Source organism: Aspergillus welwitschiae (genome assembly GCF_003344945.1).
Source record: "Aspergillus welwitschiae strain CBS 139.54b unplaced genomic scaffold BDQ94scaffold_4, whole genome shotgun sequence".
Lineage (NCBI taxonomy): Eukaryota > Fungi > Ascomycota > Eurotiomycetes > Eurotiales > Aspergillaceae > Aspergillus > Aspergillus welwitschiae.
The window spans coordinates 431701-445603 of record NW_020798698.1 but is presented as its reverse complement, the minus strand read 5'-3'; the positions used below and the strand labels follow the sequence as shown (position 1 = coordinate 445603).

The following is a 13903-nucleotide window of genomic DNA, read 5'->3' as shown; positions in this document are numbered from 1 at the left end:
CTCACAGCCAGTAGCCAGACTGAGTTTGCTTGATGTTTCATCGAAATAACATGGAATCTTCTATGCAGTTGTTGTCCTGCTTGCTTTATGGATAGTACACAGCTTGTGAAAAGCTTACAGCTCGCTCCCTTTCATATGCCTTGGTGATACCTATTGAATATGCTAATAGCAAGCAATCTTCCGACATATCACCTATATAAATCCCATTGTGCGATCTCAGTTCTGGAATGCAATATAGATAAATATCAACCATCGACGTACAGAGTAGTTTGTTTGTTCCCGCCGCAATGGCGATCCCCTTTTTCGCGATGTTTGGTTCGCGGATTGGCGGGAATCTCCACCGTCGCGGCCGATCCCCGAACTTATCATCGATAAGCACCTCTGCTCGAGTCTCGACCGTCTTCGGCTTCAATCAGACTGAACTAGTGTAGCATCAAATCTCTGTCCATGCAAGTAGTTCCCTGAATTCAAGATGCGTTTTCGAACTCAAATAGCCAACGCGTCTATCTTCTCCAGTAAGTGGCCTTCCCATCCCCTATCCCTTTCACCCAAGTTCCCCAGCCAAATCAGCCGTGTTTCAACAACCGCCGCCATCACCATACTTACAATAGACGCACCTCCATACTAACTCCACATTCCCCCCAGAACTAACCGCCTCCCTCTCCTCCCTGGGAAAGGTATGTTGGATGCGTCTTGAAAAAGACTTCATCCGCTTCACCATCATCCCCGATCAAGGCACGCAAGTATGGGTTCAACTCCCCATCGTACGTCTCCCCCCTCCCCCAAGCCTACTCCAAACTAATACTCCATCCTCAGGATACCATCTTCGAAGAAGAATCCTACATCTGTGAATCCAACACCGGAGCAATCAACCTCGAAGTCCCCATCGGCGCACTCCACCGCGCCCTGCGCTCCGCCGTATCCGCCAAACTAGCCAACCTCAGACTCACCAAAAAGGGCAACGTACCTCTCCTAGCACTAACTATTCGCGCTACCTCCTGGACCACGACATCCAATGCCCTGGACATCCCAGAAGCAACGACAACAACAGATCACTCCTCATCCACCATCGACAATGCTACTGCCACTGCCACTGCCAGACCATCGGGCACTGGGCCCCGGGAACGCGAAACAGTAATCACCCAGGAAATCCCCATTAAGGTACTCCACGAGTCCGCAGTCGAAGGACTCCACCAGCCACGCTGTCGGGATCCAGATGTAAATATCCTTCTTCCGAGCTTAATCCAGTTGAAGAGCATTTCGGAGCGTTTTACGAAGTTGGCTACGACTTCTTCCAATAAAACATCAGCAGCAACAGTAGGGGTAGGAGGAGGGGGATCTACTTCAACAACACCATCACTATCATCACCCAAGCTTGAACTCTCCGCTAACATGCACGGCTCCCTCAAAGTAGCCGTCGGGACGGACGCATTCCGGATATCGAGCGTCTGGACGGATCTATTGAATCCAAGTCTGGATCCTGGGCAGCTGGGCGATGGGAGGGAGTTGAATCAGTTGCCGAGTGAGAGGATGAGGGAGGTGCCGGCGGATGATGAGGCTGGGTGGGCGAAGGTCAGGATTGATGGGAAGGACTGGAGTCGGATTTTGAGTGTCGGCAGGTTGAATCCGAGGGTTGTTGCTTGTAAGTTCCTTTTTCTCTTTCTTTTCCAATTTCTTTCTCTAGGGTTTTAGGGCTAATGATGGCTTGGGGATAGCGTTTATTCATGAGACGGCTTTGGTGCTGTATGTCTTCTTACCGGGGAGTTGGAATGAGCAGGATTCATGTCTGACGGTAAGTTACCCTTTTCTTATAGTTTGCTGTGTGGGAGAAGGGCGAGGTGAGGCTGACTGGTTGTTGTGCAGTATTATATCACTTCTTATGCGGTTTAGTTGAGGGCACAGCGCACATGGCATATCATAGAATGATGATGGGTTTACGATGTACTGATATAGTAACACTGCTTGTTCTGGGATGCATATATGAACTACGGATATGACAAGTCACCTAGGGGTGGAGGTGCTTATCTACTATGAGTGACTACTACAAAGATATAAATTAGTCGAGCATCGTATTAATTAATCATGCACAAGAGCCATATAGTACACTTGCCACGAGGCATCATGATACCTCCGACATCAAGTTCGTCCATCTCCATAATCCGTATCATCAGAGAGAACAAAGGAAAAGAAAAGAAAAACATAGGAATAATAAGCGAATAAAACATATATGCACAAATACAACATACAAGTAATAATAAGAAGAGGGTTGGTTCATGCAAACAACGCCCGAAAGAAGCCGTCTTGCTCTCGGAGAAGACAGCATGCAAGACTTTTGGGGGTCTAAACCAGGCAAAAGCCAGGACGCGCTTCATAAAGTGTCAAATGCAAATGGTGAATCGAGGAGGAGATTCGTTAGACATTATCGGAATAGCGAGGTGATAAAGATTAAACCCAACACTGGGTCCGGAAGTAATGGCCGCAGTGTTCTTGGGCATGGCAAGGTGAGATGGATGGATTATTTTGCCATTACGTCAACATAGCGCCCCTTCTTCTTTCCTTTGGCTGCGGCGCCTTTGCGAGCCGTTGGTGCTCCCAGCAAGTCGTCGATGGAGCTGGCATTGCTCAAGGAAGTTGCTGGCCTCGGGGGAGCTGCCAATCCGCTTGGGGGCGTGGAGACAGCGGCACCAGTAGAGACTGACCGCTGGATTGAAGGCGGGGGCACACCCAGGGATGATGGAGCTGGACTACCCGGAGGAGGCATTCCTGTGGTAGAAGGCGGCCGGCTACTCGGGGGTGGCATCATTGGGGATGCACTTGCCGGAGGTGGTGGTGCTGCACTGCTACCGCTGGCCGTTCTGCTAGGGGGTCCCGAAGCACGCGGCGGCGGCGGCGTGGCGCGTGCGGCGGTAGCACTGTTGGGGTCCTTCTTGTTTACCCATTTCTTCAGATCCTTGTCGTAGTAGAATGAGTTCTCCTCGCCAAGCTTGGCTCGGATAGGCTTGTTGGGGTTCAGGTCTTCCTTCTTGCCACCAGCAGCACCTCCGAACCAGCCTCCGAACCAAGACTTCTTAGCCGGTGCAGGTTTTTGGGCTACAATGAATCATGTTAGTATGAATTCCACATTCTTGGGACAAGTTGACGAGTACTCACCATCCGCTTCTGCTGCCTTTCTGAAAGCTTCATCCGCTTCGCGATCCTTGCGTGCCCTTTCAGCCTTCTGGATGGCTGCGGCACGCGCGGCTATATCATCATCGTCGTCATCGTCCATAAAGGATTTCTTCTTCGCTGGCTCTTCTTCGTTGACTTCTTCTGATGGTGCCGCTACAGGTTCTGGGTGGCTTTCAATGGCAGGAGGCTCATAACCACTGCTCACACCGGGAGGCATGTAGCCAGCCCCGTCTGAAGGAACCTGGTTCATGAAAGGCTGATCAAAAGAACCATAACCTGCGGGCTGATACGGAGATCCGCTGCCGTAAGACTGTTCTACAGGACCAGCCGAGGCTTCGGCATGAGCTTGAGGAGCCAGGTCTTCTTTGACTGGTGCAAGAGGCATGTAAGACGTTTGAGGAGGGGTCGACTGATAGCCAACAGCGGGCGGGGAGTTGTATAGCATTCCTCCTTGATACATATTGCTCTCAACCGGGGTTGAAGGTTCTTGCGAGCCCCGTCGTTGGCCAAAACCAAACCCATAGGAAGAAGATCTTTGAGAGTCGAGGGACGATCTGCCACGCAACTGCTCAGGTGAAGATGTTGGAGCATACTGGTTATTTGGCTGGTAACGTGACGGGCCACTGCTGTAGCTCGGCTGTGCAGAGTACGACCCGTAGATATCCGACACTGAGGGTGAGCGACTAACAGTAGGAGTTCCCGCGATCTTGGCAAAGGGGCCGATGTCTCCATCGCCAGCCTTTGCTGAACCGGCAGATCCAGCTTCGTTGTCCTCACCGGCAACAAAACTGTTGAACTTGGCCCACATTGAGCCAGACACCTTCTCCATGCTGGGTCTGGATATCCAGGATGAGCCTCCGTCGCTTGTTATTTGTCTGAGACGTGCCGAAAGCTCGTCAACACCGAAATACAGGTGCTGATGTTGATAGGGCGATGGCTTGGTGGTTGCCTTCAGGGTAGCTGCAATCGCATCACAATACTGCTGAGCTTCCGATTTGCGGCCTTGATCCGCCAAAGACCACGCGTACACCAACTTGAATGCCAGCAGATGGGGAAGCGGCGGCTTGGGAGAAGCCGAAAGAACAGAGGTAGCGTACTCATAAGCTTCGGTCAGAAGAATAGAATCCTCATCCTGCAGAGCAGCAAGAGACAAGTGCTGATGATCAGCACCAAGGAGGACTACGCTTGCCTGCGGGTCATCTACCCCGCCGAACACAGCAGCTCTGGAAAAGATGAAGCAAATATGCGCAGCCTCTGTTCTGCCATAAGACTGTAAGAGCCTGCCAAGAGCTAATAGCGCCTGATAGTCTTCAGAGCTGCGGTTGCTCAACACCAGACCCAGGGTATCTCTCCAGCTGTCGAGGCCATCGAGCGCATTCTTAGATGTTCCGTGTCCATCAACTTTGCTGACCATCTGCAATCCAGCTCGGGCAGAGGGGGGCACAAGCTCGTCAACGCTCTCTTCGACATTGCCGGCAAAAATCTCATAAAGCGCTGCAAGTGATTCTGTGTTGCCCGAGGCAGATCTCACTTCGCGTCTTACGAATTCCTGGACAACCTGTTTCCACACAGATTTGTCCATTGTTGACGCTATTATCATAGCATGCCCCCAAAGACGATGGTCAACCGCGCCCCAAACGGCTTTTTCACGCTCACCTACCAGAAGGTTGTTGCGAATACTCTCGACCGCTTGAGGATCAGCGGCATCGGGACGAGAAGGAGCATCCAACGACTGAGCCGTGCTGAAGGATGGCAAGCCATTACCATAGGGCTGTGCGGAGTCAACATCCTGCAAATGCGGGAAGATGATTTGGCGTAGGGACTTCTGGATTTCAGGCGACCCTTCCAGAACACCGTCATGTTCAACCAAAACTCGAACGACCTTCCACAACAGTATCTTTTCTTCGCTTCGCTTCTGAGAGTCCGCATGCATGTAGACAGCCTGGGGAATACCCTCATTTTCAAACGCAGCGATCTTGCTAGAAAGCCAAGCAAGCAGATCCTTCTTCTTGGACTTGGATTTTAGTGGCCCCGGATGGCGCGCAATGGTATCGGGCACAGGAATCCAGTCACTGAGTTGATGCGTCTTAACCTCTCCAGGAGTAGACTTGATCTTCGGAGTAGCTTGGCCGGCAGAGTATCGAGGAATGTGCTTAGGGAAGCAGGAAAGAACTGAGCCACCGAATCCAAATTTGACAATAGGAGCTCCCTTCCAGCGCTCAAGGGGATCGAACTGTTGATCATCGGTAGGAGGGATAAATTCCAAAGACTGAGAGGCGACGCGGTTATGCGCAGACATCTGAGCTGGTGCGTAAGGGTTCACAGCCTTGGTGGGAGACCCCGCCCCGTGAACAGATGCAGGCCGCTGTAGGGGATCCACGGATGGCACGGACAACCTCGGCCCAAGCGTTTGCTGACTTGGGGATTGTGTCATTGACCTGCGCGGAGGAACGAATGTCGGATCATCTGCTGGGAGCACAGGCGCCGGTGGAACGTTGGCAATAGGGGCGATGCGTTTGGAAAATTCGTCAACATAACCCGGAGGAGCATACTGGTTCCTAGGAGGCGACATCGGCTGCTGCGACATTTGATGCACGCTGGACCCCATGTTGACAGCTTCCGGAACATGCGGGACTTCAGGCGGCTGAATGGGAGAATACTCAGCAGGGGCAGTCGGCTGCGATTGCACCTCAATTGGAGGAATGATAGCTGGCTGTTCCATAGCGGAAGGTTGTTGTTCTGAAGGCTCTTGAGGACGATAAGAGACCTTTTCATGGTAAGCCAGAGGGCTTGACGTGCGAGGCTGGAATGGAAGTGCAACTCCCTGCGAGGGTGGAGCAGTTGGTTGAGAAGCATAGCGATTGCGTGGCGGGGGAGCGGTCGCCGGGGGAGGCGCCGGGGAATATCTAGGCGATGGCGGAGGCTTAATTCCGGCTTGCAGAGTAGGTGGCTTCGGTGAGTACCTCGAAGTAGCACTAGGAGGAGCTGGGCCGCTTGAGGCACCAGGTGCGGACAGGCTTGCATACGGATCTAGCCTCTCGGGCTGCTGAACTTGAGGCTGAGAATAAGCCTCAGCCGCTGCAGGGGGAGCAGTGGAAAGGCTAGCATATGGATTGGCCGGCGGGGGAGGCGGATGAGATGACGCGGGGGGCATTGCGTTAGCACCAGGAGTATACCGCCCCGAGCTAGCTGGCCGAGACTGTGGCCGAGGAGGGGGTAGAGGGAGCTCTTCATAGAAGTTCTTCGGAGCGGCCACCTTGGCGGTCGACTGCGCTCCATCCGGCTGTGCCCCCAAAGGAGGTGGCGGCATGGAAGTTGACGGCGGAGGAACTGGAATGCTATTGCTTCGCGGGGGAGGTGGAGTACTACCGGGCTGTGTAACCACTGGCTTATGACTAGCCACAGGCCGTCGAGGTCGTGTAAGATCCTCCGGGAGATCATATGGTGACCTGTAGCCTTCCTTTGCCCGTTCGGCGAAGCTTTCTGCTTTGTTTGCAGTAAAATTTGGTCGCGGCGGTTGCGTAAAGTAGTCTGCAGAGGCGGCCATGTTTGCCGGAGGCGCTGCACCAGGCACAGGGACCCCTTGAAGCAAGTCCGACGTAGACGGCTGATGCGGCGTATAAGCAGTTGCTGGTGCACCGGGTCTGACGGAAGACTGTGGAGTCCCGAAAGGACTACTCAATCCCGGGACAGCAGCGCCGGCAGTGGCCCCGTTGATATTTTGGCTGGTCGGTGCGTGTTCAGCCGTAGCTCCTCCAATATCATCCTCTAGAAGTAGGTCGTCGTCATCATCGAGTTCCATCTGCCACCGCGCAGCCAAGTCGTCTTCGGAGGGAGCAACTTCTGCCTCTTCTTCAGCAAGCTCAGCCTGCCACCGTGCAGCCAGATCCTCTTCAGAAGATGACTTTCTAACGGTGTTATCCGTTGCCGCAGCAGCTAGAACATTATCGAACTCCTGCGCAGCCGGGTCCTCTTCAAAAGCCGATATGCCAACACTGTTATTGGTTGTCGCAGCAGCGAGAACGTTATCAAGCTCTTGCGCAGCAGGATCCTCCTCAGAAGATGGCTTATCAGCACTGTTGTCCGTTGCCGCGGCAGCTAGAACATTATCGAAATCTTGCGCAGCCGGGTCCTCTTCAAAAGCCGATATGCCAACACTGTTATTAGTTGTCGCGGCAGCGAGAGCATTATCAAACTCTTGCGCAGCAGGATCTGCATCGCTCATCGGAGAGTCCAGGGAAAAACCGAGGGAGTCCATGACTTGAAAGGTGCTCTTGCGCGTGATATGCGACGCTGGTTGAGATTTGTCCGGAGGCGGAGAACTCTGGACAGCCTTGAAAAAGCCATCATCTTCGTCATTGTCGTCGGTAAAAAGGTTATCGATCTGACCTTCCTGTGTGGCAGTCGGCTCAACTGGTGATTCGGCGCTATCATCCAGCAACGGGACGCCCTCTTCGAAGCGAGATTCATTCTCCGGAGGTACATAGATGGGCTTAGTCTGTGTTTTCAGCTGGTTGAAGAAATCATCCTCCGCAGAGTTCTCCTTGGCAGGACTTCCCCAGATGTCATGACTGCTGTGGGCCTCGCCATTGGTATCTGCAGGTTCGGTCCCATCCTGGTCGCCGGCGTGAGGTGTACTACTTTGTTCCTCCACATCCATATCTTGCGCGGCGGTAGCTTCAGTCGAAATAAAATCCTCGGCTTGAGGCTGAGCAGGCTGGGCTTCCGTTACCTGGTCCTCAGGATCACCCAGAGGCACAGCCTCATTGTCATGAGCATGTTCCGTCTGCGGTGCATCCAGATTCGGGGCCTCGTGGTCGTAGCTTATCTCCGGTGTCGCCTCGACATCACCCGAGGGAGCTTCAAGCACTTCATCGCGAGCTGGTATTTGATCGGGGTTTGGCAAAGGCTCGGTGTCAATCATATCCGGGCTAGCTGCTTCTTGTGGCGGGGCAGCAGTGTCGGAATCCGGGAAAGCGATGTCGCTGATTGAATATTCATGAGGTGTCTCCATAGGCGAGCCGAGGGGGATGGTGGTGGCCTCTATCGACGTATCGATCTCCAAACTTACCGGGCCAGTCGGAACGGGGGTAGCATTGTCGTCTGATCTGAGCGCCGGATTCCATACGGCTGCCACGTCACTCTGCGCCATACTTGCCAAAAGCTGGGGGTTTTCGCTGGGAAGCAATCGTCAGACCCAGACGGCATATAGGACACGTTTGCAGATGCACTCACCCGGAAACCCGACGGGGAGATAAACCGTAGATGCTAGAATCGGTGATTTACTGAAACATAAAATAGAATAAGAAGGACACAGAAGACCGGGTCCAATAACAAAGCATTACAAGAAGTAAGTGGAGTATAAAATCATGACTGCATCTCCGGAAAGTTGTCTTTTCTTTCTTGGAAAAAGCCAGACAAAATGCTGCAGTGCCTGGGCTGCGGGCTTATGATGCTGCTGCACACCGGCTGTGCTGGCTGACTGGCTAGTTAATAATAATAATAATAATGACCTGCCCGGCTTTGGGACGCGCCCGTCATCCCGGGGCTGGAAGATTGGTTGTCCCGGGGGCGGAAGTGCCACCTTACCTCTTCCTGCGCTGGGTCACGTGGTGCATCGCCCCCCGATCCGAGATGGAGCTCAATGGGTTGAATAGAGAGGATAAGGGAGACTAGTGCTGCATGTTCTACAACTCTTTTACCAATTTGAGTAGCCATACAAGTAGATCGGACATTCCTGATGACAACCCTTGGGACACAGGATGAAAGCCCGTGCATGATGCTGGGTGAATAGGAAGCCAATGCCATCAATCACCATTATCTATTCTACAGTGTATGATTATGTTGCCATTGACTCCGCTGATGACATCGCCGTTTCAGATAACTTAAACTAATTATACGGTCTAATTGACCAGTTGGTCACTGCGCCACAACCGCCCTCGTCCTTTGGTGGCTCCTTACATCATGTGATCCCGCTCTGTCTCCGCCTGCCATCGCAACCGCTTTAGGCCACCAAGATTATCCCCGTTATTCTCTTGTTCCTCGAATGGTTCAGACTGACGTCGTGGTGGACTCGAATCTTTGGGGGATGTACACTGTGCTGACTTTACACCAACTCGCTTTGCCCATCTACCTTCATCGCCATTCATAGGTATCTCCCATCTACGCGCATACAAGTTCCGACTGCATACGCCCGCCTCCCAGCCAGCTATACCGAGCAATGGTGCCTCGGAGACACATTGGTTACCGCTCGGCGTGACATGACATTTTCTTGTCAACACAGGAGCCTCCGTATTGCTCCTTGTACATGATACAACCTCTTTGACTCCTTTCCGACTGTCTTTACCATGCCTTCTTCGTCCGACTACCTCCATCCACACGGTCGTGCCAGTATCGCGGGCGACTCTGGTTCCGACGACGACCTCGATTTGGAGGAACTTGATCCGAGCAGCACCCACTTATATGGATCTCCTCGCCGCTCTCGAGATGAATCGAATCGCCAACGGAGTCGCGGTCCCGGCATAGCTTTGCGGAATTTACGGGTTGGCATGGGAAATCGAGTATGGCGACGAAACGCTTCCGGAGCACATGGAGCATCGGAGGACACGGCGGGCCTGCTGGAGGAAGGGGAGGAGGAGGGACTCCGCAGGTCGCACGCGAGCTCCCGCAACTTCACCGATGACGATGCTCCTCTCCTCAATGAACGCCGGCGTAGCTCCGCTCGCTCGTTAGTGGATCTTGAACGGGTGTCGCAAAGGGGCTCGCGGTTTAGGATCCCGGGGATCAAGGCGGCCAGCTTTCTCTTTGGCTCCTCTAGCCGTACAACAAGATCCGATTCAGAACAGACCGAGACGAAGCCGCCGCGCGATGTCCTCGTCGGCCAGACGCAACGAACCAAGTATCCCGCGAATGTCGTATCGAACGCAAAGTACACCCCCTGGAGCTTCTTGCCCCGCACTTTGTATAACGAATTCTCCTTCTTCTTCAATATCTACTTTCTCCTCGTCGCCCTTTCACAGATCATTCCGGTCCTCCGAATAGGTTATATGTCATCTTACATTGCGCCTTTGGCCTTTGTTGTTAGTATATCACTTGGGAAGGAGGCGCTGGATGACATTGGCCGCCGTCGCAGAGATGCTGAGGCAAATGCTGAGGAATTCACTGTTCTAAGTTTCGATGGGCCTAATGGGGTGCTGGAGGTCGTCAAGAAGTCACGGGATCTGAGAGTTGGTGACGTTCTGAAGGTTCGCAAGAATCAGCGGTTGCCTGCAGATGTTGTGATTCTAAAGAGCATCTCAAACGACATTGTGACAGCTCGTCAAAGCTCCTTGGCGGAAAGACCGGCGGAGGTCCCTTCGCAAGAAGAAAGCTTACTATCCCCTACCACCCCGGAACCTAGCTCGAGCACTGCGACAAACGAAGCTAATGTCTCGTCGGCCAGTGACACATTCATACGGACTGATCAGTTGGATGGTGAAACTGACTGGAAGCTACGGTTGCCCTCTGTATTGTCGCAAACCCTGCCTCTTAGCGACCTTCCAAGGTTGAAGGTCACTGCAAGTGCACCCGATAGACGAGTCAATGAATTTGTCGGTACTATAGATCTGGGCCCACCTTCCGGGTTTTATGATCCTCATGTCGACAAAAGGGAAACTGGCGGAGACTATGAAACCTCGGACACCCAGGCCACCTCTGCTCCGTTAACGATCGACAACACCGCATGGGCCAACACTGTTCTTGCCTCCAACACCGTCACATACGCTACCATCATCTATACAGGATCCCAGACGAGGGCTGCTCTTTCAACCTCACCGTCTCGCTCGAAAGTTGGCTTGCTGGAGTACGAGATCAACAACCTAACCAAGATCCTTTGCGCTCTGACCCTGGCCTTGTCCATCGTTTTGGTTGCTCTAGAAGGCTTCCAACCGACAAATGACAAGGTGTGGTATGTTGCAATCATGATCTACTTGATTCTCTTCTCTACGATCATCCCCATGAGTTTGCGGGTCAACTTGGACATGGCGAAATCGGTATACGGGCGGTTCATCGAACGAGACAAGGATATACCGGGTACAGTAGTCAGGACCAGTACTATTCCTGAAGATCTGGGTAGAATTGAGTATCTCCTTTCCGACAAGACAGGGACTCTGACCCAAAACGGTGAGTTTTCTCCGATAGACCAATGACTCTGTTCGTTAGCTAATCTAAGCAGAGATGGAACTGAAGAAGATCCATGTTGGGACGGTCTCGTATGCCAACGATGCTATGGAAGAAGTGGCGTCCTATATCCGACAAAGTTTCGTTGGTGAATCGCTGACTACTCCTTCAACCGCATTCGGAGCCCAAGCTGGACTTGGGACGGCTCCGCGCACGAGAAGGGAGATTGGCTCCCGTGTCAGAGACATCATTCTGGCCCTTGCCCTTTGTCACAATGTCACCCCTACGACGGATGAAGAGGACGGTGTCAGAGTCACCAATTACCAGGCTTCCTCCCCAGATGAAATTGCGATTGTCAAATACACCGAAGACGTCGGGCTCAAATTGGCTTATCGCGACAGACAGTCTATAGTTCTTGAGTCTACACACACAGGGAAGGTTGTCGTTCGGGTCCGCATTCTTGAGATTTTCCCCTTCACTTCAGACAGTAAGCGGATGGGGATTATCGTGCAGTTTGAGACGGATGACGATATACTGGACTCGTCCAGGAATGACAGTGAAATATGGTTCTACCAAAAGGGTGCAGATACTGTCATGACAACAATTGTTGCGGCGAACGATTGGCTCGATGAGGAGACCGCTAACATGGCTCGCGAGGGCTTACGAACTCTAGTCGTAGGCCGACGACGGCTATCGCCGCAGCAATACGAAGAGTTCACCACCAAGTACAAGCAAGCCTCTCTCGCTCTGCAAGGACGCGATGTCGGCATGGCCAAGGTGATCAGCGAGTACCTGGAGCGAGACCTTGAACTTCTCGGCGTCACCGGTGTGGAAGACCGCCTCCAGCGGGATGTCAAGCCCTCTCTGGAGCTGCTTCGCAACGCTGGTGTCAAAATTTGGATGTTGACGGGTGACAAGGTCGAGACAGCACGCTGTGTAGCCATTTCCGCAAAGCTGGTCGCCCGTGGGCAGTACATCCATACGGTTGCCAAAGTCAAAGACAAGTCTACCGCTCAGGAAACCTTGGATTTTCTTCGCAACAAGACCGACTGCTGTCTCCTCATTGACGGCGAGTCTCTTTCCCTTATGCTAGGTCAGTTCCGGACAGCGTTCATCTCCGTCGCCGTCCTGCTCCCTGCGGTTGTTGCCTGTCGGTGCTCGCCAACTCAAAAGGCCGAAGTAGCGGATCTCATCCGCCAGCACACCAAAAAGCGTGTCTGCTGTATCGGCGACGGTGGAAACGACGTCTCCATGATCCAAGCCGCTGATGTCGGAATCGGCATTGTCGGTAAGGAGGGTCGTCAAGCCTCCCTGGCAGCCGACTTTAGCATCACACAATTCCACCATCTCACCAAACTCCTCGTCTGGCACGGCCGCAACTCCTACAAAAGATCCGCCAAACTCGCCCAATTCATCATGCACCGTGGTCTCATCATCAGCGCCTGCCAGACCATGTACAGCATCGCCAGCCACTTTGACCCCAAGGGTCTCTTCATCAACTGGCTGATGGTCGGCTACGCCACCGTCTACACCAACGCCCCCGTCTTCTCGCTCGTCTTCGACCGTGACGTCGACGAAGAACTCGCAAACCTCTACCCCGAACTTTACAAGGAGCTCAAAACCGGCCGCAGCCTCAGCTACCGCTCCTTCTTCACCTGGGTCCTGGTCTCCGTCTACCAAGGCGCCGTAATCCAGGGCCTCTCTCAAATCCTCCTCGACACCATCACCGGCCCCCGTCTCATCAGCGTCTCCTTCACCTCCCTCGTCATCAACGAGCTTCTCATGGTCGCCATCGCCATCACCACCTGGCACCCGATCATGATCTTCTGCATCATCGGCACGGCTCTCGTCTACGCCGCTAGCGTTCCCTTCCTGGGCAGCTACTTCGACCTGCACTACGTCATCACGGTAGACTGGCTGTGGCGCGTCTGTGCCGTCTGCGCCGTCTCCCTCATTCCAATCTGGGCAGGTAAATTGATCCTGCGGTCGTGGAGTCCGCCCAGTTATCGGAAGGTGCGGGGGTAGCTGTTCTTCATCTTATGCATGTCATACCTATCTTGCTTGAGGAGGGTGAAACCGCTATTGGTGGTATCCTTCTTGCCCTTCGCTCATCATGATATTTCGTCTCTTTGCTTTTTCTCCATCAAGCATATGCTATACACCTTGTATATCACCGAACCGAAAACTGGTTTGTTACTTACTCGCTCGTCTTGCTTGTTATCCATTGCGTGCACGGTATATAGACTTAGCGTTGTGAATTATATGCTTTTTGATTATTTTATATTACAGTAATAATTCCTGACTGGGAATCAAGAAGGGTGGGGCAAGTAAATATCTTATAGTTCGTATAAGTGCCGAATTGGTTTGGTTTCAAGCCACATGCCAAATTGAGTTCAAGACCTTGAATTAAGTTGGGAGGGAGGCTGGACGTTGATTACGTTATGTCTCCCCTTTAAGCTCGTGGCTGCAAAAATAATTACATTTAGTATCAGCAATGAGCACAGAATATGCATGTAGTATGTAGTAGGTAAATACTGCAGGTAGAGATGTAGATGTATGTGGCAGAGTGGGTATGGGT

At 52.8% G+C, this 13903-nt stretch overlaps 3 protein-coding genes across 3 annotated transcripts; 2 read left to right on the top strand and 1 right to left on the bottom strand.

Moving 5' to 3' along the window:
- Positions 1-395: 395 nt before the first annotated feature.
- Positions 396-2047, top strand: BDQ94DRAFT_90006 (checkpoint protein HUS1 family protein). Its single transcript, XM_026776808.1, has 5 exons — positions 396-515; positions 646-764; positions 817-1642; positions 1716-1792; positions 1864-2047. Exons 1-5 carry the CDS (start codon positions 473-475, stop codon positions 1888-1890), a joined length of 1092 nt encoding a protein of 363 aa, XP_026630456.1. The 5' UTR covers positions 396-472; the 3' UTR covers positions 1891-2047.
- A 468-nt stretch (positions 2048-2515) lies between these two features.
- sec16 (COPII coat assembly protein SEC16) lies at positions 2516-8320 on the bottom strand (the record flags this gene model as incomplete). Its single annotated transcript, XM_026770593.1, has 2 exons — positions 2516-3090; positions 3151-8320. 2 exons carry the CDS (start codon positions 8318-8320, stop codon positions 2516-2518), a joined length of 5745 nt encoding a protein of 1914 aa, XP_026630455.1.
- Positions 8321-9211: 891 nt separating this feature from the next.
- BDQ94DRAFT_182757 (aminophospholipid-translocating P4-type ATPase NEO1) lies at positions 9212-13608 on the top strand. Its single transcript, XM_026774230.1, has 2 exons — positions 9212-11328; positions 11381-13608. The coding sequence occupies exons 1-2, from the start codon at positions 9516-9518 to the stop codon at positions 13348-13350; spliced, it is 3783 nt and encodes a 1260-aa protein (XP_026630454.1). The 5' UTR covers positions 9212-9515; the 3' UTR covers positions 13351-13608.
- Positions 13609-13903: the final 295 nt, after the last annotated feature.